At 51.2% G+C, this 24,659-nt stretch overlaps 7 protein-coding genes across 7 annotated transcripts; 2 read left to right on the forward strand and 5 right to left on the reverse strand.

The window, feature by feature from the left end:
• Positions 1-674: 674 nt before the first annotated feature.
• J7T55_002228 (uncharacterized protein) lies at positions 675-1,779 on the forward strand (the record flags this gene model as incomplete). The annotated part of the gene is made up of 3 exons (XM_053132756.1): positions 675-776; positions 890-1,198; positions 1,435-1,779. 3 exons carry the CDS (start codon positions 675-677, stop codon positions 1,777-1,779), a joined length of 756 nt encoding a protein of 251 aa, XP_052989199.1.
• Positions 1,780-3,327: 1,548 nt separating this feature from the next.
• On the reverse strand, positions 3,328-4,704 carry J7T55_002229 (uncharacterized protein; the record flags this gene model as incomplete). The annotated part of the gene is made up of 2 exons (XM_053132757.1): positions 3,328-3,432; positions 3,487-4,704. 2 exons carry the CDS (start codon positions 4,702-4,704, stop codon positions 3,328-3,330), a joined length of 1,323 nt encoding a protein of 440 aa, XP_052989200.1.
• Positions 4,705-5,077: 373 nt separating this feature from the next.
• On the reverse strand, positions 5,078-7,731 carry J7T55_002230 (uncharacterized protein; the record flags this gene model as incomplete). Its single annotated transcript, XM_053132758.1, has 4 exons — positions 5,078-5,262; positions 5,747-5,909; positions 6,027-6,529; positions 6,642-7,731. The coding sequence occupies 4 exons, from the start codon at positions 7,729-7,731 to the stop codon at positions 5,078-5,080; spliced, it is 1,941 nt and encodes a 646-aa protein (XP_052989201.1).
• A 2,663-nt stretch (positions 7,732-10,394) lies between these two features.
• Positions 10,395-12,178, reverse strand: J7T55_002231 (uncharacterized protein; the record flags this gene model as incomplete). The annotated part of the gene is made up of 2 exons (XM_053132759.1): positions 10,395-11,268; positions 11,373-12,178. The coding sequence occupies 2 exons, from the start codon at positions 12,176-12,178 to the stop codon at positions 10,395-10,397; spliced, it is 1,680 nt and encodes a 559-aa protein (XP_052989202.1).
• A 2,130-nt stretch (positions 12,179-14,308) lies between these two features.
• Positions 14,309-15,811, forward strand: J7T55_002232 (uncharacterized protein; the record flags this gene model as incomplete). The annotated part of the gene is made up of 4 exons (XM_053132761.1): positions 14,309-14,373; positions 14,454-14,634; positions 14,716-15,292; positions 15,387-15,811. 4 exons carry the CDS (start codon positions 14,309-14,311, stop codon positions 15,809-15,811), a joined length of 1,248 nt encoding a protein of 415 aa, XP_052989203.1.
• A 585-nt stretch (positions 15,812-16,396) lies between these two features.
• J7T55_002233 (uncharacterized protein) lies at positions 16,397-17,409 on the reverse strand (the record flags this gene model as incomplete). Its single annotated transcript, XM_053132762.1, has 2 exons — positions 16,397-17,199; positions 17,298-17,409. 2 exons carry the CDS (start codon positions 17,407-17,409, stop codon positions 16,397-16,399), a joined length of 915 nt encoding a protein of 304 aa, XP_052989204.1.
• A 4,181-nt stretch (positions 17,410-21,590) lies between these two features.
• J7T55_002234 (uncharacterized protein) lies at positions 21,591-23,887 on the reverse strand (the record flags this gene model as incomplete). The annotated part of the gene is made up of 5 exons (XM_053132763.1): positions 21,591-22,056; positions 22,258-22,306; positions 22,510-23,119; positions 23,202-23,299; positions 23,464-23,887. The coding sequence occupies 5 exons, from the start codon at positions 23,885-23,887 to the stop codon at positions 21,591-21,593; spliced, it is 1,647 nt and encodes a 548-aa protein (XP_052989205.1).
• Between the last annotated feature and the right edge of the window lie 772 nt (positions 23,888-24,659).

Below are 24,659 nucleotides of genomic sequence, written 5' to 3' on the forward strand. Positions count from 1 at the left end.
GGTCTTAGTATGAGAAAAGTCCTGCAGCCTGGGCTGAGGACATCAATGATACTACAGAATGACTTCAGACGCATATTCCTCCTTCACTTGTAAAGAGTACAAGCACAAATACCTATAATCCAAGCCAGGCCGCTGTGTCCACTGTCTCAAATACATCACCCTTCGAGTATCATCGGAATCATCATTGCTCAGATATGTAATCCTCTCGGCAAAGGAAATGTATTCTACCCTCAGCCCGCCGATGTTGTGTGTGGGGAGCTTCGTTGATAATAGGCTCCAGTTGATAGCATTTCATGCCTCACTGTTAATTTTGTAGGTACGGTAAGGCAATGAATTTATGATCACAGTCATGAGGAAGCCTGCTATGATACCCAGCTAATAGTGGTGAATATGAACAGATGAGTGGGGGTAGCTGGGCTGGTATCAAGGGCGTGCACAATTTTCCGTAGTAACATATTCAATGGATGTGAGCTCATAGTTAGGCCACCGCCTTAGGCCTGCAATTGAAGGCTTCGGTATCAAGGTTAACTTGAGCTGCCTAGACCCACGCTCACCTCCCCAGTAACAACGCAGCAACGCACCAAAAGCAGCGACAGCAGCAACAGAATCAGTAGCAGTAAAGCAACAGCAACAGCAACAGCAACAGCAACAACATCACCATCATCGTCACAATCATGGCGCCAGCGCGCCACACCCTCCGCACCGCGGTGCCCCGCGCCGGTTTTCTTTGGGAGCCTCGCTCCACCGTGCTCCGCCAGGAGCGTGAGGACCGTGCTGTGAGTATGACTGTCCTCAGACTACTTTTCGATGGCCTGTTCTGATCATTTCATATCAATGATCGGCTATTTGACAATCACCTTGAGGAAACGTTGAAACTGATCTTGGACAGGTCGTCGCCGCCCTGCACGACCACGGAGTTCTGGCCGTCCCCAAGAGGGTCTCAGGCGGCAACGTTTGCCTCCACATAGAACGAGAACTCGCGGGTATGTTCGACGCGGCCTGTCGCGCCGTTGACGCCGAACCTGACCTCTTGCGTGGCATGGAGGCCTTCGAGTTCGTCGGTGACCACCTCTGGCATTCCGGCGTCCTCTCTTGGGCCCGCGCTGGCGCCCTCGAAGAGGAGCTCTTCATCAATCTCTTCTTCGAGGTCTACCGACGACGCCTCGATTGGTACGCGAACCCTCGCGAACCCTTCAACGTACGTGGCACTTCTTATTATAGCTTATCTATCTCCAAATGTCATGACATGACGGAGACCCTATTTTCATTCAAAACAGTCCTGCTAGCTCCCTCTCCCTTCACTTCGACTCATATCTCATCTGAGGAAGCGGTTTCGTTCTCGCTTTGTCGTATCTCATCAAGATGGATTTCCTGACCCATATCGCGAGGAACGGACGAGCGATTGAGTGCTGACATTGCATCTCCTGTTTCTAGTTCAGCGACCACGGCCCTCTTGCCCACAGCGTCGACACCTTCCACAATATAGCTAGTGACTACTGGGGACAGACCGACTTCGAAATGTGGGCGATGGTCCATGCGCCGGTGATCGAATTTTCCGGGGCGGTTGGCCAGGGAAATGATCCTGTGGCGGTGGCACCCCATACTCTGACTACGGGTGCCTTGGCTGTTGCGTATGAGGGACATCCACAAATGCACCATGATCCGGGGGGCCAAGACGAGGAAATGGACATTGAAATGGGCGATACGGTGGAGGAGATGCGCGAGCGTCTCGCTCGCACTGGCCTAGGCGTGCAAGAGGACGTCGAGATGAAGGAGTAGTCGCCTCCTGGGGGTGAGGGGATACGCTCTTTGGCTTGAAATTCTTATGAAATGAATGAAGAGGAATCATTTGGTACAACTTGTTCTTGGTTTGTAGCAGCTGACACGATTGCAGTAAGCGCTGCCAATGCGAGACGGAAACATCTTGCACGGTCGATTTGCGGGTGTGGAAGCATAGGTCTGGAATTAAGCAGTATAATCGTATCTTTCTCATGGAAGGAAGGTTTCTAATGGGAACATGATTATATGCTTCGTCTGGACAGAGGTTGGTAGCCTGGGTCTAGGGACATGTCGTTTACGCACGGGCATTTGATTGGACAACTGTGCTGACTTACCAATCCTCACTGTTAGCACGACCTGAAGGCCACGCGGGTCTTTGACTCTGAGATCTTGTACTGGAGGTTAGGAAGTATCTCTTCAGGAGAGAGCCGTATCGGGCTTCTTAAATACAAATAAAGCGTCGTAGACATATCTGACCACACAGTCCGTTGAAGATAGGATGTCGGTGTCTGTTTTTTGCTTTCGGTCGTGAATCAGCCGTGGATGTTCATGAGGATTGTCCTCATGACCTGTGGCAATTTTGAGCAGCTTAATCACTGGTTATAATTACCGAATGGCTTTTCCAACTTACTTGGTTCATCTCCATCATTAGTGAAGCGAGCTGAGGTGCAAGCAAAACTTACCAGTTTCAATTCGTGCGTCGGAAAGGTCCCTCCAGCCTCTTTGGAGTACTCACCAAAGGTGTTCCATCGTAAGTGAATTAGGGAGTTGTTTGGATTATAAAGAGGCGTCACTTCTGGTAAAGATAAATTGCTGTCAATCTGTTGTCAGAGTCGAAGCGCAGGAAATGAGTTTTCGAACGGGTGAGCTGCCTCGGGTTTGCCCTACCCTAATAAATAACTGAAAACAGCTTGTTCCTAACGACCCAAGGCATCTTGGTGTAGCGGTCAGGGGGACTGATTTGTCCTCAGGTGAGAAATTGGGAAGTGGCCATTACCTGATTCTCTCGCGTGCGATACCAGGTGCATACGGACGTCATAGTAGTTGACAAAGTCTGCATTCTGGCTGGCGACCATAGCTTGGGCAATTCTACGGGCGGATGAAGTGGTACTGCTGCTTCCCTAGTGTCATATGCGTTCCTTGAGTGTCAACAGTGCCGCATGACCAAGATGTCTTGTAATGCTTCGGCCAGCCCGTCTGGCTGGGGCCCTTTTTGTTCTTCTCAAGATCCTTTTTCCCTTCACAACCCCGCAAGGAGGTGTCTTCTAACCGTGGGTTTTGGCCATGATCAGTTTGACTACACTATTTTTGTCCTGATCGTAGTGGTATTCCCAAGTTCCTTCATGAAAACTTCGCACTTCTTCACAATGACAGCATTGAGGTGAATCTGTGCTGTAGCAATGCTGAGAGATTGCCCACCCCCTCCTCACTTCTCTTCAACGGAGCCCGAGTTCGATTTCGATAGGGAACGTGCTGCTTGATCTTTTCTGCCATCTGGACGAATTTTATGCCACTCAAAATTTCACAGCCATGGTACAGTCCGTCAGTCTATGGGTCTTCCAGGAAAGCCATGCAATTCTCCCTTCCGACCGTGATGGCGAAGTTTCCAAGAGACTTGGTCTTGAAGCCTGCTTCGCAATAACTAAAGTAGTACTGCGCGTCTTCTGTCAGCCTCAGTCGAACTGACAATTGAATGTGTTTGCTCACCTCCCATGTTCTTCGAAAGAGATCGATCTCGGCCACTGTCATTCTGGGATTACTTTCTCGCAGGGCGGGCACAATCTTGACCTCGAAGTTGGCTTGGAAGCTCTCCTTCCAACTCCTCAACGCCCTTGGGTAGTTCACACCGACACTTTTTATTTCCTCCACGATGAGTTTACCCCGCGAACCACGATCAATGTTTGCGACCAACCCACTGACGGTCGGCAGGTGGCCGCCAGGGAACATGTACCGCCTGATGAAGTCTTCACTTCGACAGTACTGCTCATATCTCGTCTCTGGGATCGTGATGCATTGGAAGTACCCAATTCCGCCATGAACCTTCAGATATCGATCCATACACTCGAAAAATGTACCCAAGAACTCATGTCCCACATGCTCGATCATCTCGATGCTGACGATCTTGTCGAACGGACCGATTCCGTTCAACTCGCGATAGTCGGCCTTCAACACCCTGACACGATCGTTCAAGCCCGCTTGCATTATCCGCTCTTCAGCAAGCAGCTTCTGCTCATCATTCAGCGTCACGGTCGTCACACGACACCCGGATTTTCGAGCTGCCATGATGGCAAAGCTTCCCCATCCTGTCCCGATCTCGAGTACATGATCTGAAGCTCGTAAACGCGTCTGGCTCACTGCATACTCAAGCTTCCTCAGCTGCGCATCCTCGAGTGTTTCGACTCGGGAGCGAGGGTCTTTTTTTGGCAGCCATATTGGGGCGGAATATGTCATGTCCGGACTGAGAAACGCGCGGAATATGTTGTTGCTCTTTGAGTAGTGCTCTTTGGCGTTGAACCGAGACGTTTTGATGTCGTTCGTGGGCTTCTCCAATATGAGCCAGCCGACGGCACCGAAGAGCCACGGCAACAAGCCAGCCGATGCGGGTTTCTTGGTAACTACGCTGTTGTTGACGAAGAACTCGAGAACGGCCGTGAGGTCGATTGAGCTGATCTCGTGACGCATGTAGCTCTGAGCAAAGCCAATGTCTCCAAATATGAGCACTCTTACCCAAAAACGGTCATGGTGGACCGTAATGCTTGGGATTGGGGCGGTCGGGGGGCTCTGTCCCAAGGTAATCGTCTTCCCATTCGTGGTCTCAATCCTCAGAGCTCCCGATGTCACGCTCGGGAAACTACTCAAAACCACGCGTTTTGATATACTCCAGACCACACGATTAAATGCCGATCTGATGTACAAAAGATTCATTTTGGTAACGAGGACAAAATTGTTTGATTATATCAGAGGATACCCTTCTACCATCGTTTTCATGAACTGCAGCTAATGCAAAAACGAGGCTTCTCGAGGCTTTGTATTCCATGTACAATTTGGCTCACCACTTTCGTTACAAAGTTACTAGTGGAAAACGTCTATATCCTCGGATCCGTGCTTCCATGTCTGGTACTTGTGTGGCGAGGGACAGAAAAAGGACCAGAACCTTCCATCATCTCCAGGACCCCAGCGAGCCGCCTGCTCATCGCTGGTTTCTATTCTGGGCACTCATGCGAGTAGCATGCGAGTAGCATGCGAGAGCTCTCCTGTTGAATTTTGCTGGGCATTATCAATCACTGCACGAACAGGTTCATTTCGAGTTGAGACCCTTGAGGGTGAGCAAGGCCGAGGGCAAAGTCGCCGCTTGCACAGGGATCAGCGTCAACAATGGCGCCACCTGCCGCGGCAATTGGCCGGCATCCGACAACTTGCATCTTGCGTATGAGGCGTCGATATGCAGACGCACAATGAAATGTGACGGCTCGACGCCGTCACCTTCAAGCAGTGATTTGTCAGAAGCGGACATGCCAAAACGTGGTCAGCACTGACTGGAGTGGACTCCGGCCTAGAGAAAGGCTGCGTGGCTTTGGGAGCTGCGCCCCCCTTGTTTTTTTGTTTTTTTTAATTGCGGTACCCTTTTCAGCCCAGTCATGTCTCTATCCTCCGTAATGTCAGGGACACTTGATTGAGGTCCCAAGTTTTGTGCTTGATGGCCTTTAGAGTTTCGGCGCCTAGGCAGTCTGAACGTAATTATTGCAGTCGTCCTCGATGCACGACAGCGAGTGACGGCCGAATGAGTTGACGTTTGAGGGGGGGGGGGGTGATAGCCCTGCAGTAGGCTCTGCGACAGATACGAAAAGAAAAGAAAGCTGAGAGAATTTCTTCAACAGCTGCACCGTTGTTGTGTTTCAGAAAAACCTGATTCTGGAGGTGATCTTCTACGTAGTCTAATGTGACAGGCTTGATACGGAAAGCATACCGATACCAAAAAGAGACAAGTCTTCCGGGGAAGTGCGGGCAAAGACGTGCCTGACAGGCATGGTCGTCTTCATCCGCTCGCGCTGTCTCGAATCCGCATTGAAGCATGCAGCCAACCGGCGTGCCGTGCCGTGCGTTAGAATACCGAGAAGCACGCCGTAGGTCTATGCGCTCCTCTTTCGGCCCGGAGAATGTGGTCCGACATTGGGGATGCATCCCTCTCTTGACGCAGCTGCCTCTCCCGGCTCGCGATACCTATCTTACCTCACAGAAACCCAGACCCCATACGCATTGTAGAACGAAACGGCCTTGGCCTCCCTGAATGGTTTGGGTTCGACCTCCTCCTTCGCCCTCAGACGCGGGAATTCTTGCAGCAGCCTCACAACTATATACGAAACCTCGTTCCGGGCAATCTGCTGGCCGAGACAGGCGCGGGGGCCTGAACCAAAGGGCTTGAAGAAGGAGTCCCTGGAGTTCTCGCTACTGCTGGTCTGGCTCTGACCAGCGTCACTGTCAGAACTTGTGCTACTCTGTCCTGCAGTAGCAGCCGTGCAACCGATGGCCCTGGACATGATCACACTGGCCCATCTTTCGGGCTTAAACTCTGCCCAGTCTGAACCGTACCACTGTGGGTCACGGTTCAATGAATATGTGGACCATACGATAGTGGTCCCCGCCCGGACGATGATGGGGCCTTGTCCATCTTGTCCGCCTCCCCGTGGAAGTATGGTGTCACGTTTGGCTCGGCGCGAGTGTGAAGTGACCGGCGAGTACAGACGGAGCCCTAAAAGACAGAATGTTATTGCTCGGGTTGGATAGAATGGTAAATAATAGGTCATATAGGTTTGGACAAAGTGTAGTGTCCCGAAAATTCGGGGGTGTAGGGCAGCACAAACCTTCCTCGACGACCAGTCGCAAATACTTCATCTTGTACAGGTCTTGTTTTGTAGGGGGCTCCCCATGTAGAGACCGGATCTCCTCGCGCAACCGGTCCTGAACGCCGTGGTTCTGCAACAGAACGTAGACTATGTTGGCTAGAAAAGCTGATGTAGTATCCCAGCTGGCGAAAAAGATGTTCCGCAGCTCGCTTTGTATCTGCTCGTCAGAAATGTCCGCGGCTTCCATCATTTTGAACACACTTTCAGGGAATGACCGAGCTTCGGAGGTTTTCGGGCCAGGGATGCTTTCTGCCAGCTTCCTCCTAAAGAAGGCTTTCATCCCAATCACCATGTCATTCAACTTGGGGTAGGAACATCGCAGCTCTACCCACGCTGGTGCACCAATGGCCATAAACTTGGCTGAAGGACCGTCAAAACTTCTGACACGTGCCAAGAATTCGACTCCTTCTTTTCCCTTCGGACTCCTCGGAGACTCGAGGCAACCCGTGGATTCCCCAAACAGGAATTCTGTGACCACGTCCAGCATTAGCATGTCGACTAGCCCATGGAACTCGAAACTTGCTCCGCTCTCCGCCAAAGCCTCCATATTTGCTATGAGTCTTCTGACGTGAGGTTCCAGAAGTGCAGGCTCGCGTGCCTCAGTTTTGCCAAAAATCGGTTTCAACTTTGCCCTCGAGAACCTCCATGCCTCTCCTTCATTCACAAGAATACCACTGCCGATGTGCTTGGCGGCCTCGGACACCCATTCAGACTTTTCAAACTCGTCAAATTTGTTTTTAGTAATGGTGCGGATATTTTCGGGCTCGATTGTGTAAATACATTCATCGAATAAGTTTTGCGTAGAGAAAGTCGGGCCATAAAAAGCATGCCGCCGGCGCATTCCCTCCGAAAGCTGACCCCTGTGGAAGTCCCACCGTATCTGTAATATTAGGTCAAGTCCAAAGCAAGGCACGACGTGGGGATACCGCTGAACAAGGCTGTTCGAGCAAAAACGCTTCGACTTGAGCTGAATAAGGTACCTCACGAGGGTCCTGACGACCATCAGGACCAACGTAACGAACATAATGCAAGACATGGTAATCATCATCACGAATATATGGTAAATAGCGGTGGCGAATATTTGATGTGGCACTGAGCTATTCAGCAGACAACGCCGATGGGCACCTTGTCGCATCATACTTAATATATCTTCTCAAAATTGAGCACCACCAACTGTGATGCTACTTTTCAGATTCGCACACATGCTAATATCGTGCCCATTTTTAATTAGTTGATGGTAATTATCGGACCGTGTAGCCGTGATCAATATGATATCTTCTGCTCATTGCCATTCTCGGCCCGCCCGATGCATATAGAATGTGCGGGCTGGGTCTGACGGGGGAAGCGGCTGTCCCGTCGAGACTAGTTCTAGACATGACCGCTCCGATCTAGTGACACAGCTTGTCTAGTAGCTTCTGGAACAGCTTTAGAAATTTATTTCTGAGCACAGGCACGTCGGCCTTCGGATCAAGGGAAGTAAATTGCGAGGTTGTTGTGAACCAAGCAAAAGTAAAATTCGACCAGAGAGGCATTTCTAGTACAGGAACTAATCTGAATCGGTCATATGGTCTGACTCTGCAGAAAGCATGGCAGCAAGAGGAGTACCTCACTGCTGGGTCACTCCAGTGCCCACTATTGATGTATTGCTTTTTTGTTGGGAGCTGAATCCACAAAACCAATCAGTATATAAACAATTGGCTCTCTTCTTCGAATGCAAGTCGACCGTTGGCCTTCAAGCTGTGTCACACCACGTAAGAATGTACATGTATCCAGGAGTATCTCATCCAACAGCTTTGCATGGCGCAGATAAATTGCGAAGAAAAGTCTAGCCGGACTGTTCCCAATGCAAAAAGTTGGCGAAATTGCGCAACATGTCATGTGGTACAGCATATTTGTGGCGGCACGCAAAGTCTCATCGGCCGGCCCGGCCGTCATCCTATTGGCGCTGCGCCTTGTCAACCTTGCGGGTAGGCAATCAGGGGACTGACGGGTTTCTCTATCACTGCTTGCGGTCTCATTTTCAGCTGCCAAAGAAAGGATGTGGAAATTCCTAGCGCACTCACATTGCCGCCTGAAAGACTTGAGAGCAAAGGGGATGACGGAACTTTTAAAAGTTCGCTCAAGCGACTGCTCTTATGTGATATTCAATCCACGCCGTTCCCCTGCGTTGGTACTCGGATACTTTTGAGACGCAAGACCTCGAAGAAACTTCGGGTGCAGTGCAACATTCAGCAATGAATCAAATTCTTTCCACTTTGCTCTCGATCCCATTTCCTGTTGATCCATGATGTCCTGAAGCAGGCGGATGCTATGCGCATAAGGTTACTGGCCACTGTCGTCACCCTCTCTCCACAGTGGATTGTTCAAAGATGTACATTTAAATTCTCCTAGGGCACCAGCATATCTTAATATTGGTAGTCTTATTCCGAAGTATTGGTAAAAAGGGTTTATCGTGAACTTTTTGGTATATCACCATGCGATTTACGGCATGTTCCGTCTGTGGCTTGTCCCCAGGAACTGGGTGTGGCGTGATTCGACGGTTTCAAATATTTTAGTAGCTAGATTTGCGTGACCAAAACGCAACACGAACTATAACGTGTGACCTGGACTGGAAGTGAAGTCCAGGCGGCAATAAGAATTCACATTCAGGGTTGGTGATGAGTGACTCTGTTAGCAATTTACATTTCACCATTGCTATTTACACAAGTTAATTCTTTCCATGTGAAGGCTTTTGAAATTGTGACTTCTTTGCAAGTAGCTAAGTAAAATTACGGAATGGAAAAGTAATTCGTATTTGTTGATACCAGTCTGCTGATTAATAGATGTTCAACCACACACTCACTGCTTAGCGACATATTTTATGTCTCTGTGGCTAAAGTACGACTAGAATTCCTTGGCTTAATCATATAAATGCTTGCTTGAAGTATTCTTGAGCGCCCATATTTTTCAGCCAGTTCCATTATGCGGCGAAACCTGTGCAACATCTAGAATAGAACAGGTCGACATTCCCTCTCTTACGCGTCGTTTCCCATTCGAATAAGAAACATCGGTCATACGCTCGCTAGGCGCTAGATAGAAACCAAAAAAAAAGGTAGACATCAAATACAGAAGCTGTTCAAATAGAAGCATATCAAAACACGAGGACTCTGTCTACATGAATGATTTTATCAGAGGGAAGAGGTTAATTTATAACACTAGTTGCCTGTTCATGGACGGCTTGTGGATATATAGGATAATTCTGAGCGATTTTCTCTCGCTGTCCCTTGTGGATTTGCACTTGCTAGGCTGACGTCTATTCCTAATTACATCAGTTTCTCGATGAAGTTGCATCCTTTCAAATCATCCCGGGCCTCCTCGATACTCATCAGTGCTGTCTAAACCTTGCCAAGAAAAGAATGTTTAACTACGGAGGCTAATAGATGCACCCATACCCTCGAAGTATAGCGTTGTGCTATATATGAGACAACAACAAGGAACCTGGAACACCAAATATGCACTCTGGGATATCGCCTTCTTACCAGGTATTTGTAACTGAGACGAAGGCTGTCTTCCTGAGATCTCAGACATCTGGTGTGTACCATCCAATATATATTAGGCACACTCATTTATGGCAACCATTCACTTGCGTGGACACTATATTTGCCCACCGCAGTCTATTTACCATGGGTGGTATCATCTACGAGAAGCTAAAGTATTACATGTGGATCGCCATCAAAATGTCAGGTCCTCGCGAGTGCCATCTTCGAATACCTTCAGGGTCGCCTTGACGTCAGATTCGTGCGTATCCTTAAAAAAGCACCTTGTACCCCAGATACAGGCTCTGCCGTCGTAGACGTTCTTGCAATGGTGTCCACTTAGACAATAAGGGCTCTCACACCACTGTTGGTCGGAGCACACGATCCCCCGACTCTTGTGCCAGAGTGCTAATCGCTCGGACTGCGACAACTTGGCTTCATGCTGATACTCGCACTTGTCATTCTTATCGCAGCTGCCGGTCAGGTGGTAGTAGTTGCAAAAGTTGCAGCCCTGTGACCTGGCCTTGTTCTCGAGTGATCTAAGTGCCGTTGGGTCCGCGGCCGGAAGGCGCTCATCGACCCTCATGTTGGCGGCGTTGAAGAGTGCGTACTTGAGCTTTGGCAAGGGCTTTTGCTTGCTGTATATGTCGATCACCGGACCATTGCTAAGCTTGGCAGTCACGGCCCACGTGGATCCACCGCTACTGGCACCGCTATTGACACTTCCGTTACCGTTCGATACGGAGGGAGCGGAGCTGTTAGAGCCTGCCTCCGACATAGCATATTGGCCAGGGCCACGGGTTGGGCCGCGGGCAGGTGGGAAAGGTTGGATACCAATATCGTGATACATAGGCGACACTGGTGACATCAGATATCTGGTGCTGATATTATCCATAGGTTCGGATCGGAAAACGCTAGGGAAGTCGACAATCTTGAAGCCCAAGCTGACGAACCCAGCTCCGGCTGGCTCTGTGGTGACCAAAGTGAGCTTGTCCCTCTTAACGGGATCGTGCTTGTATTCCTCTAGTAGGTTTAGGTATCCATTATCTCGGCAGGGGCCAAAGAACACACTAGATGTGTTAGTCACCTGCTACGAAGCCTGAATTGATGCATTCTGGATGATTTTAAATACAGGACGGGTGGGTAACCGTAACGGGAGAAGGATTGTACGTACTGGCGGCATGAGGTTGCGTGAAGCATTTGCTTGAGCATGGCTTGGCATTTGTGGTCGGCCTTGTCTTTTCCGTAGCCAACATCAACAAATGAGAAGAGGCTATTGGCCCGACCAAAACCCGAGGCAAACTTCTGGAGATCAGTCCATGTGTTAAGGATGCGGCGGGAGGCGAGGCACTTGGCAAGGCCGTTCATGTTGGCGTAGAAGAAAACCAGGATGTTCCAGTTGTCAATGCTGGTATCACGGTACGTCTCCTGAAGCTGGAGCCTGATCTGTGTCTTTAGCTGCTGCGCGGCTTGGCCACCGCCATCATCGCCGGCTCTGAAATAGTCGTCTCGGAACTTTGCACCGTCGCCATCGATAATCATAACAACAAAGGATTGAGACTCCTGGCAGCTGTTAGCACTTGGAGGTTTGTCCCAGATCAGATTATGCCGGAGGACATTATCCCAGGGGAGGTGAGATGGCAGGGACGAGGGGCCCACCTGACAAGGGGTGGCGCAAAGTGAATATGGAGAGATGGAAGTCAAGACAGAGACCGGGAGGACGAGGGAGAAGGAAGGGGAGAGGCTCACATTATCCAGCCTCGACTGATTGAGCTGCTTGCGGGCGTCTCTTGTCTCTCTCTGCCAGATCTCACGATTTTCCTTCTCGTCTTGGAGTTGGTGCACGACTTGTTGATACCTGGTCTGCAAATCCTCATAATTGCTGAGAAGTTGTGAAATGAGAATGTCACGGTCGTTATCAGACTGTCGGAACTGAGCATAGCAGGCCTTGAAGGCCTCAGAATCAGCGAGGCCATTCATGTCGAAGAAAGCGTGACGGTCTTGACAGGACGGACTATGGGGCTGAGATGTGAGACGGCGGCCACCGGTGGGAGGAAGGAAAGGCGGCAGAGTGAGGGTGGGCTTGGAGTGTGTGTTTGTCAATGTCGTCGTTTGCGTGTAGCAGAGTAAGTGAGTCTCTGCGCCTGCCTGGGTAGGTTGATACTGTGTGTAGCAAGGTGTGTATGTAGGTAGGAGTGGCGAGCAGGGGTGCCTGGGCAGAAAGGCCAATGGGCAGGCGCATCCGTGGTCCAAGAAGGAAAGCGTGCACCTGCGAGGCGTGGTGCTGTTTTGTCCACTAGAGGCAACACAAGCTGGTCTGGTTTGCCACACAGCTCAAACACTGTTTTGCCTCGCTCTGAGTGTGCCTGCCCTGCGAGGAATCAAGGACTTAAGTAGCAAAAGCTTGCTCTCTTGGAAGCCTGCAAGCCTATCAGCGCCTTGGTGGATCTTGTCACCTGCAGCTATGGGATCCCAAAGCAACCTGGGAGAATTCACTCAAGATGCTCCCCCCGACTCGGATTGAAAGGCCTTAGCTGTACGTTGGACGCCACACTGCACCTAGATAGCGATACACATTGAAGGGTTTGTCTTCCCTTGGGGAGGATGAAATTTCTTGAATGATCTTTTTGACAAGGATGTGGACAGTGCAATCAACCTGGTCTTTTTACTGTGGGCATCAGAATGCAAAAGGCCGGATGATGAAAGAGCAGAGGCAGAAAGGGCTCCTTCTGTCTGCAGGCTGGCCTCGTCTGTGTAACAAGGCCCAGAGCTACCTGGACGAGGCCGTTGGATGAGCTGTCAAGGCAACATTTTGTCATCGCGGGCGGTTGCAGGAGGGTGCCTTGACTTTTCTACGCAGCCGGGCTGACTGGGCTTGATTGACAAATCCTGCAGACCGCGTTTATTGACAAGCTCATTCACTTACTGTAAGACTCCGCAGGCAAATCGAGTCTTTTGAGATCTTTCTAAAGCTTCAAGCCAAGTTTTTCAATTGAGGAATTCTCATTCAATCGATTGGGCTTGGGATCGTCTAAGGCGTTAGAAATATCTCGAACATTATCTATCTGTGAGAGCCTTGGCAAAAACCTACCTATATCTAGTAGTCTAACTACTGGGACCGCGCCTATGCGAGTGACCGACCAACTGACTCAAACCGTATGCCAACGTCCTCGCAAGAGACGGGCCACTACTTTCGTAGCGATACAGTCTCGTCTTTGACTGGTGTTAGATCCAGAACACTTGACTTGTCACGGTGATTGGATCATTTCTGGCTTCAAACATTACCTTTCCCTAGCAATTGTCCGTGGCCCTCTAGCCCACCATCAAGCCTCAAAGCACGAGCGTTGCAGTCATCTCGAACTGACTATGGACACTCCGGTTGAGTCATCAGGGAAACGTGAGCAGTTGACTTCAATGTTGCTCGACAGGTCTTATGTGTTTGGACAGTGATGGTCAATCCTAGAGCCCAGGTTGGCTGGAGGAATGAGTAGTCGATCCGTCTCAGCCTCACTTTGGGGTTTCGGCTTCTTTTTCTCTATTAATGCCTGTGTAAAATTTGATAGTCGCATTCAGCCCTACTCGACGTCGGGCTTAGGATGCGAGCACTAAGCACAAGGAAGGGAGATGAGTGCAGTAGCTAGGGCTGCTAGGCCAGGTGGGCGAGGGGGGTGGGGGCAAGTTTAGTTTACCTGCGGGTTAGGAGCTGGGCGGCGGTTAAAATGGAGACCGGCCTGGAGTGGTCTGGTCTGGCCCCAACGCCTTTCCCCGCAACACACCTTGGGAGTCGGAACTCGGCGGAGACAGGGGACTCCCGTGGAGCCGCGGGGAGGGTGCTAAGGCGATGGGAGAATGCCACCCAGCACTCGCACTTGGCAGCCACGGTTTGCCGAGGCACACCGGCTCGAGGACGGACCTTGGCCACGACACGACACGAACCGACACCACAACCGACATGCGTCTCGCAATGCCGTCCGCAACTAGTCGTTATCACCCCTTCACCACCTCTCATCTCGCTCACCATCCAGCCGAATTGTCTTGACCCGTTTTGTCCTGTCACCAACGACAAACACAAACACACACACAGGCCCATACACCCAGACATCGTCAATCATGGCTGTAGAACGACTCGGCTCCATCCTCAAACACCTGACTCCCGGCAGCTCCCTTGCCTCCATGTAAGTCCCTGCTGCTGGAAGGACGGGCTTGCGCACGCGTGGTTCGAAGCAGACACTGACGTGGACATCTATCTCGACAGCACATCGAAAAATGCCGACGACATCGTCATAACCCTGGCCATCCGGACGCCCCTGGCTAAGGCAAAGAAGGGTGGCTTCAAGGACACCAGCCTCGAGTACATGGTCTACGCCCTGTTGAAGGAGGTCAAGGAGCGGTCAGCCATAGATCCCGCTCTCATCGAGGACATTTGCCTCGGTAATGTATGCGACCCCATCCTGGCCCCAAGAAGCCCACCGACAGTGCTTTGTCTGAGCAGCCGCTGAACCATGGTCGCCGTCCAGGTCTCTGACGCAAAAGCCGCCTACAAACTCCGCGCCGCCTCGCTCGCCGCCGGCATTCCCAACGCATCTGGTGCCTCCTCTGTAAATCGTTTCTGCTCCTCTGGGCTCAAGGCCACTGCAGACATTGCCAATGCCATCTCCGCCGGCAATATTGAAATTGGCATCGCAATCGGCGCCGAGTCCATGACCATCGGCGGCGATGCCCTCGACAAGCCCTTTGACGAGGCGGTCACCTCGGAGAGCCAGGAGTCTGCCGACACCATGCAGCCCATGGGCTGGACGAGCGAGAACGTCAGTCGGGACTTTGGCATCACCAGGGAAGAAATGGATAAATATGCCGCCGAGAGTTTCCAGCGCGCCGAGAAGGCCCAGAAGGAGGGTCTTTTTGATGACGAGATTGTTCCCATCAAGACCAAGCTCAAGGGTCCTGACGGCGAGGTCAAGGATGTCGTTCTGACCAGGGATGAGGGCATCAGGCCTGGCACGACTGCCGAGAGCCTGAGCAAGATCAGAGTTGCCTTTCCCCAGTGGGGACCTACCACCACTGGCGGCAATGCCAGTCAGATCACTGACGGAGGTAAGCCAACCTGACACCTACTTTCACACATGCACCTTTGTCTCGACCTCGCATGGCTCGTTCGATGCCTACTGACCACCAATATTTGTTCCAGCTGCCGCCGTGCTCCTGATGAAGCGCTCCACCGCCATCAAGCTGGGTCAGCCCATTGTTGCCAAGTACGTCGGTTCGACCGTTGCTGGCCTGGCTCCTCGCATAATGGGTATCGGCCCCAGCATCGCCATTCCTAAGCTTCTGACTAAGTATAACCTGTCCTTGAGTGACTGCGACGTCATTGAAGTCAACGAGGCCTTCGCGTCCATGGCCGTCTATTGTCGTGACAAGCTGGGTCTGGATTGGGCCAAGATGAATCCCAAGGGCGGCGCGATCGCCCTGGGACACCCACTCGGTGCTACTGGCACGAGGCAGATCGTCACTGGCCTCAGTGAGTGCCGTAGGACGGGCAAGAAAATCTTACTGACGAGCATGTGTATCGGTACGGGCATGGGAATGGCAGGATTATTTGTGAATGAGCAGTAACGTACGATTGACTGACTAGGTACGGTGATGGCCAGGTCTTGATCTTTTTTATTTGTAATGCAAAAGCTCAAGCATTTCCTGACCTGAAATTCGTGTTGTGCCTTGAGTTACGATGATGGAACCCCTGGAAGAACCTTGTACATCGTCAAGATTGTCACTGCTACATGACATACCGCAGGCAGGGGCCCATGCTGAAAACATGATGACATAATACTAACCTGGGCTCTGCTGACATTAAACGGCTTAGCGAATATAGGTGGGTAAAGTCTGTTCCCCATATGAGCACATCAAAATCGGCGTCACTAAAGTCAGACATGCAGCTATTTGGCGCATCTCACAAAAATTAGAGTGGGAACTTTTTTTTTTTGTCATCAGTATGTTGTTCATCATCAAGTCGTCTAAATAATATAAGGATCGTTACACATCAGCCTCCAGGGCCACCATATGCAGGTCGGAGGAATCTCATCATCAGCCCTTCTTTTTCCAGCCCCAAGAGCTCGGCCGCAAGCCAAAATATTTACAAGTCCGATTTCTCTTGGCCACCAATTACTCGCCCACTGACAAGAATAAAAAGAGTCTGATGGTTTAGGCCTGGAAGGCACGGGCCTTCTTCATCTTCTTGCGGTACTCCAAAGCCCTCTTGCGTGCAGCAGGGGTCTGAGTGAAGGCAACGGCGCCGCCGAAGGGTCCAGCAGGCGTGTTGTTTCGCAGGCGCATGACGCAGACATTGGTTGCGGAGCCGACGGTGGCGTCGCATGTCGTGCCGGCGGGCATCTGCACCTTGACGGGGAAATCGGAGGTGGTGGTGGCCGAGATACCGGCGACGAGGCCGGGCACGTTCTGCGTGACCTGTGCCTCCTGGAAGGCGGCCATGTCGGTGCCGCCGGAGGTGCCATCGACCATGGCCTCGAGGGGACCAGCGCCGTCCTGGTTGATCTGGCGGAAGGTCACGTCGACGGTGCCGTCCTCGTTGGCGGTGGGCATACCGTTGCTAGCTCCAGCGCCGGCCATAGCCTTGACCATAGCCTCTGGGGGGCCGGTGCTCTTGGTTCCCTTGGCATTGTTGCCGCCACCGCCGCCTCCGAGGAGGCCGGCGAGGAGCTGGCGGACCTTGTTGGCTTTGTTGTTGCCCTTCGCGGCGGCCGGGGCGGCGCTCAGGTCGTCCTCCTGACCGACACCCGAGCTGGCGCCGTTGGTGGGGGCCTGGGCGGCGTCCATGTCTCCCATGAAGACCTTGATCATCATGGCGGGGTCTACGGGGCCGTTGCCCTGGGTCTTGCCCAATGGTCCAACAGCGCCCGACTGGATCTCGCGATCGCGGATGATGGCGGTGTCGGCTTGCGAGCCACAGCCGTTTGAGGAGCAGTCACGAGGAGTACCATCAGCGACTATTTGTCTGATGTTAGCCGCTGCTCTTTCTATGTGTGTGTTGGGGGGGGGGGGGCTATATGTGCAAAAAGGAGAAAACGAGATTTGTGAAGCTTACCAGTCAGGCCGGGCATCTCAACACCGTTGGCACCGGTCACCTTGGTCACGACACCATGGGCCGAGACGGAGGCGGCCAGGCAGGCCACAGCAACTGAGGTGGAGGAACGCATCTTGGATGTTGTTGAGGGAGGTAGTAGTGACTGTGTCAAACAGGTCGAGTGTTGCTATTTAGTTGGATTAATAAGTCGAAGTGCCTCCCGGGCTACGAATGTCGAATGAAAGTATGAAAGACGGCTTGATTGTCGGACTCGAAGATGAATGAAGATGATGATGCTGAAGCTGATGATAATAAATAAGTTCCGACTGATGGTTGGGAGGAAACCGCTGGATTGTTATATACAACTCTGGGTGTCCAAGACATCACAGTCTGGTCGTCCTTTTTCTCCTTCGGACGCATCTCATCATCACGGGTCACGGCGAGGCTTGACTCGGAAGTTCGAGTTTCCTCCATCTCCAGAAACCTCATCTGAACAAATGCGAACAGTGAGCCGTTTCAGCAGCTCTGCGAGGAGTGTTTGGCCCGGCGACGGCGGCGTCTGCGATGTCCTGCGCTACGTGCGTCGCGGTCTCTCAGCCTCACTCGACAGCCAAGAGCCTCCTGCGGGAGCGAATCGCAATGCAGCAAACAATTTGAGAGACTCCTCTGGCTGCAGATCACGGGCCGTGTTGACTAGGAACATGGCGGTATCAGCCGCCGTCACCCATGTGGTGAGGCTCATGGGGCCAGGGGTGCGGTGCGCGTGCCGAGAGACTTGGCGGGTCGCGGGTTGACACTTGGCGTTGCACCAAACAGTGGGCTCGGTGGCTCTGCGCCTATAAAGACTTGCGATGCTGCCCAGTGAAGCACTCCCAAGCAATTCCAAGAAGTCCCAAGAAATTCCAAGAAGCCCCAAGACTCTTGGCCACACCGACCAGCAACAAGACAAGCTTCATCTCGGCACTCGGGAGCCCACGTCCAACCCACGACCCCGTCACCGTCTGCAAATACGGAGCTGCACGCGAGCCAGGTCCGCAGCTTTGATGTCCATCCCGAGTGATTGGCGCTGGGATTGGGTCAGGGTCTTTGGAATAGTCACCGGCATCGAGGGGGCTTCCAGGGGCCACCACTTACGATTTGTTTTGTGGACAGGTCGAATCCAAGAGAAGCGATTGGCGAAATCCTGTTGCGTAGATCACGGAACCAAACGTTTGGGAGATCTTTGTGGATCGACTTATGATTGCCATGATTGCCACGATGAACGGCCACCATGATCTACCGCCCAGCAACAACGCTACCTAATATGTGCCTCTCTTGCGGGCTGCCGTTATGCAGTTCATAGTCACGTGGACGCCGTGCGACGACATGTGCACCCTCGCGTGCAGAACGACTCGACAACAGCCTCCGGGCTACCATCGAAGGCCGGAGATTAAGTCGCCGAGCACTGACATTTTTGACATTGCCGCCACTGTCGGACGGAAGCCATCTTAGATCCAACGCAGATTTGCGAAAGCGCCCCACTACCTCAACAGATAGGAGTCCCTACTTGGGACGGAAACTAAGTATACTCGGAAGGCCCCAGCTCCGCATGAAATGTGAACAGACATCAGATCAGAGGATGTCCAGATGGCGTCTGCACGCGCGACTTAGGACTAACTAGTCCAGCGGGCCTGAGGAACTCTATCGCAGCCGAACATGGGCCGGGCGACCGTCGTCAGGCTAGGCATTCTCTGAGAGGAAAGGAAAGGCATGTGAGATAGCACTCAAGAGGAAAGGGGGTTTCAAGAAACTTCAACCTTGAGGGCGCAAAGTTTCAAGAGGTGAGGACTCGAGTTCGTATTGTTCCTTTCGCGGCCCAAGCTTGTTTGGGAAGCCCCTGAGCCTTCCCACCCTTTTCATGACGATGTGGCGATGGATTGCTTCTAGAGCTGTTGCAAACCTTGTTCCAATGCAATTCATGAAGTCACGAACCGCTGTATTAAGCCTATGCCGAGGACTTATGCAGATCGCCTCAGCCTTCACTGAGGATTTGCACAGGGGACGAAGACATGCATAAATCCCCTGAGGATTCCTTGGACGGAACAGCGACCAGATACCAAGGGCTTGAGCAATACTGTAATGGTTTCGAGACGTTGTTGGCCTCAGCCACCATCCATGCCCTCCCCCAACGCATGAAACTGCATTTCTGTTCAATAGAATCACGACGGTCCCCTGGCGGTGGTGACTACGTTACCCAGCTGCTGAGCTTCCGTACTGCCGGATCACGAACCATCCTCCTCAACCGTCGAGCTGCGGCTGAAGTGCACTCCGAGACCTCTACCGCCGAGTTTGTGTCAGCAGCACTGCCCGGTCTAATTTTAATCTTCGACGTATGGAACAGCATATCAGAGGGCCTTGTTCAGAGGATTGTTGTTAGTTCAACAAGCCTCGCCCCGGAGAGCAACACGTGGAGTAATTATTGCTCAAGTCGTTCTCGTTTCTCTCGCATCATTTTGTCTTGCAGCCATAACGCAGAATACGAAGAAATTGAAGACAAACTCCAGACACAACAAACACTACTCGACCTGGCCATGAGATCTTCAAGAGTCCAGTGTTCAAAACATTTCAGCTAAAGAAACTCAAAACAACCTGAAGATTTCATTACCTGAAGCAAACCAATAAAGAGAATAACATTTCCTCGAAAACAAGCCACGAGATCGACTCTATGATACGACGAAATTCCTGAAAAGAGGAATTGGAGGCTTGCGAAACATTTCAAAGTTGATTTGATGATACAGAGACTGTCAAGCCTCTTGTGTCTATGCCGAGATCCTGCACTAATTTTCGATGTTCTCCATGCTGAATCCTATTCAGCCCCTGAAATCAACAAGACCTACTTCAGGGTAAAAGACAGAATTATCTTGACCTATATCGATGCTGGGCAATCAGATTCAGTCTTGCCATCACGGAATGAAAACGGCGCGAATACGTGAGAGGCCCGGAAATGATGGTCACTCTATTAGCAACGACCGAAACTGACCGTAGCTACAATGGAATTTGACATGGCAACTTCATAAGCGTCGGGAGCCCGCGAGTCTACAAGGGCTTGTAGGCTCTATTCTGTCCGCTTCGACGTCACCTCTCCTCAACGGTGGCGTGCTTTCTTGTTCAGGTCTGTTTGTGACTTTTTTAGCAATGCATGTGCTGATCTTTATTCACCGCAGCCTGTATCCTCAGAGCAAATCACCTGATAGCCCGGAGACGTGCAACTCCTCCTTTTTGGTTGTGGAGGCATAAGTGGTTAATCGACATGTTCAGCTCAATAATATCGTACAACCTGATAGTACCTCCCTATAGATACAAGATTGCGATTCCTGCCGAGGATATCGATAATCCGCTGTGACACACAAGACGAATGGTTCGTGCTTTCACACGCGAAAAATCTATCATGGGATAAATGCCGGGAAACTGGTCAATTTAAAACGCTTTCACTTCGGACAACACGATATATATCTTTTGTGGTTGCCCGAACACTTTCATGGTCCATTTCCGTATCGGTAAGTCTAGACCGCATCTTTGTCTCCACAAAGGATGTGCTTGTAAACTCAACAAACGGGCTGTCCCTTCGTCAAGCTACTCTCAGTCCGTCACAACGTGCCATATGTTAGTCCGTAAAATGGTGAGGCATTTCTGCTCAGATTGCACATCTTTTCTGGCCTTGTACGTTATCGCTTCGTTTCTGAATAACACAACGCGTTTCACAATTCCCGAAACCACTTTACTACTTTACTGTTCCCGCCAAGCCGGCATTCTATAACCGAGTTTCTATAGTTCACTATGCGTGGAATTACAATCCTTACCGCAGTCACTTGCATCTTGTTCACCGTTGTGGACGGACTCCCAGCGCATTCAACCAACATGTTTATCAAGCGTGCCGATAACCCCGCTCATGGCTCACTAGCTGAGCTTGTGGGCGTCTCCAAAGCCGGAACAAGGTCAAAAGCACCTGTTGGTGGCTCTGGACAACCAGGAAATGCTAATAAGGGCACCAAATCTGTGCCGTAGTGTCAGGGTGGCACCGGTTCGGTCAATTAGGCAATATGGACGTTTGATGCAGACATCGCTAGTCACGAAAAGTTCAAGACACACCCCTTTCCCTTTTTCTGGTTTGGGGGGAGGGGGTTGGTATCGTAGCCTTGGTGCTTCGTGATATTTTCACTTTTATCAATCTATGTTAATTTCTGGAAATGTACACGCGAAAAACATGACACAGACCTTACTAGTAGTCTTTAGAAATGCAATACACGCAACTATTGCCTTGAGATGCCATTACATCTAGAAACTTGCCCAGAATTTCTTCCACCACGGGCGTTCTTCCGACAACACGCCTTCTGCAAGCTCTTCTACCTCCTCCAAGTCCCGTCTCCTTCCAGACTGCAGATCGATCTCATGTGCTTTCCAGTACTTCGTATGGTAGAAGAACTTGTAGGCGAAGACAATAATAGGGAAAAGCGGTAAAAGAATATATGCGTCCACAAAACCGCCCGCATTGAAAGGGCTCAAATTCGTCCAACCTTGAACGAGCGCTAGGAAGATGTTGGCCCCAAGACCAAAATAGGCGTTCCATGGATACCAGAGAGATTTGAATGGCAAATCAGATTCTGAGTACCCTTGAGTCTTCCACGCGTTCCGGAATCGGATGTGGATATAACTAATGCTTCCCCAGACCAAGAATGTGGATACGCCGGAAAGGTTCACAATGTAGCTGTACGCAGCTCCGGCTCCAGTGGAAACGTTCATCCTGCAGCATCTACATTTAGCTATTCAAGCACCAAGAAAAAGACTCAATCGTAAATGGGTTGAAGTAAGCCATTGTGTGCCCATTGACTGTTTCTAAAGCTGCAGTCTGGTAGAGAGCTTCAGGGCAAGCAGTGAAACAGAACATAGATATAGTAGTTACTTCTTCCTGGAGAGGTTAAGATTGTACCCGAAAGCTACTTACATGCTCAGTGCTCCACATGCGTTTGTGAAAACGATGGCCGGGACAGGTACTGCAGCATCTCGAGTCAGCTATCAAAATACCAAAGCAGAAGCTGTTATGGATACTGGGAGGAATAATCAGGCCACCATGTGCTCATGGCCTGTCTCAGAATCTGCAGCCTAACAAAAGGCTTTGAGGCAAGTGATCAAACAGACCACAGAGGGCAGATGTTTGTTTTTGAAAGGGTTAAAATTGTATACGGAAGCTGCTTACCGCCTCGTCGATCTGTCCAGCCTAAAATACGCGGAGCTTTTCCATCCTGTCCCATGAAGAGCAGTGTGCGGCTGCCAATGTATATAGAGCTGTTCACGGCTGACAGACAAGTGACAAGAATAAAGGCGTTGATCAGATGGACACCTCCTTCCCAGCCCGCATTCTGGATGGCGATCGTCATTGGGCTCTGCAATGCCCTGCTTTTGGCGGACACCAGTCCTTCCGCGCTCGATGGACAAGTCAAGCCGAAAAAGAAAGCTGATCCCATGTACACGAAGAGAATGCGCCAGAAGACCTGTCTGATAGCCAAAGGTACAGCGACACGCGGATTCTTGGTCTCGGTGGCAGCCACGGCAATGGACTCACAGCCTGCGTAGAACGTGGAACAAAATACGAATACGGTAGCAACGCCACGGAATCCGCTTGCGAAGGGGCCCGGATCATGCCAGTACTTGAAGCCTATGCCGGGCACACCGTGAATTCCTCCCGATGCGTAAATGATGGAAAACAAGAAAAATGCGACAAGACCACCGAGCTTGATGAGGGCCAGCCAAAACTCAGCTTCGCCGAAGGTCTCAATTCCGAGAAGCTGAAAGCCGAGAAAGGCAAACTGTGAAACATGTGAGTGATTCCTAAGTACCATGCAGTGGACAGCGGGACAAAGTAGGATTCACTGCACGGTTGAAACCTACCCATAGTAACAAGAAGTACCCCCATAACGGCACTTTATCACTCCAGAAGACCAAGATGCTGGAGATGGCGTTGTATTCATTCGCAAGTACTGCGAACCCTGTTCGACAACGAGGTGTTAGTCGCGATGAAACAGGGGTGGGCGAGAGGTGGTAATCAAGACCTGTTATCGCTCGCTCCAAGAGTATCGTTTCTGATTCCAGGCCTTAAAATGGCATTCGGCAGGAATGAGAGTGTGGATAACGCCAACCTAGAGCCACTTACAAATAATGAAATAATTCCAACCCACTGCCACTCCGAAGGCCTTGTCCACGAATCGATCTGCCAGGGCTGTGAAAGCCCCTCCCGATGGATATAGTGTTGTAAGTTCCCCAAGACTCTGCATAATAGAAAAAGCGAGAAGACCAATAGTACCGAATCCGATGAGCAACGCCGCGGGTCCACCGCTCGACAAAGCTCCGCCAGAACCGACAAGGAGGCCGGGCCCGATTATCCCTGCCAACGCCATCATGGATAGGTGCCGTGTCTTCAGTCCTCGTTTCACTCCGCTGTGTGGATCAATTGCGCTGAAGTCGCCCGCGGCCTCGTCAGTCGACAACTCTGATGTATTGGCTCCATGATGGTGACGGGTCGGCTCCACTGAGTTGGCCTCGAGGTAATCTTTGTCTGGGCCGCGGTAGCCAGACATGTTGACGGCTGTTGGCTCTCAGTGCGCATCTGTGGCTCGTGCCAAACACGACGCGTCTTGATCTCTGTAGATGTAGGGGAGTTTTCGACCGCGTAGAGACTAAGAGAGGATGCACTGCAGTGACACAGAGTGGCGTGTTGATCTGGATTTGCCAGTTTTCACGTCTTATGTACAATCCCTTTAGCTCTGAGGACCTTGTCGAAGATCCTCGGAGTGGGCCAATGAGGAATCCCTCCGATTCATTGGGTGCGGGTGCAAGAGATAACTTCTTTACCTAATGAGAGCCAGAAGTCGGGACCAGAACATGACGGCAGTCGAATGCAAAATTTACAGCCGCTATGGCGTTATCGCGCCAAGCGCACCGATCCTTCAACGCCCAGAACTTCGACCTCCCAAATGGCCGCAACATGCACGATACTTGCCGCGATATGATTTGGCCGGCAGGGCTCTTAATCCAGCATATTTTGTCTGATTAAGACTGGTCGACTCATCAAGCAGACAAACAAATCAAAATAACAGAACGACGGGAATCAATTCACATCGTCATTTGCCCTGCCCATAGCGATTCATGTCATACAGTCTTCGACCACGTGCAGTATACGGAAGCAGATATGTATGCGACCTTCGCGTAGCAAAGATGATCGGTCAAATGAAACGCTGCGAAGCGTTCGAAAGAAGTAGGGGACAAAGATTCGCTATCAGTTCAGTGAGACTGTTTGGGCGCTATCCGAAGCCATCAATTGAGGACATTACGGCGAAAGAATTTGTATCA

This window comes from Diaporthe amygdali, assembly GCF_026229845.1.
Source record: "Diaporthe amygdali strain CAA958 chromosome Unknown NODE_33_length_508711_cov_65_296071, whole genome shotgun sequence".
NCBI classification, from domain to species: Eukaryota; Fungi; Ascomycota; class Sordariomycetes; order Diaporthales; family Diaporthaceae; genus Diaporthe; species Diaporthe amygdali.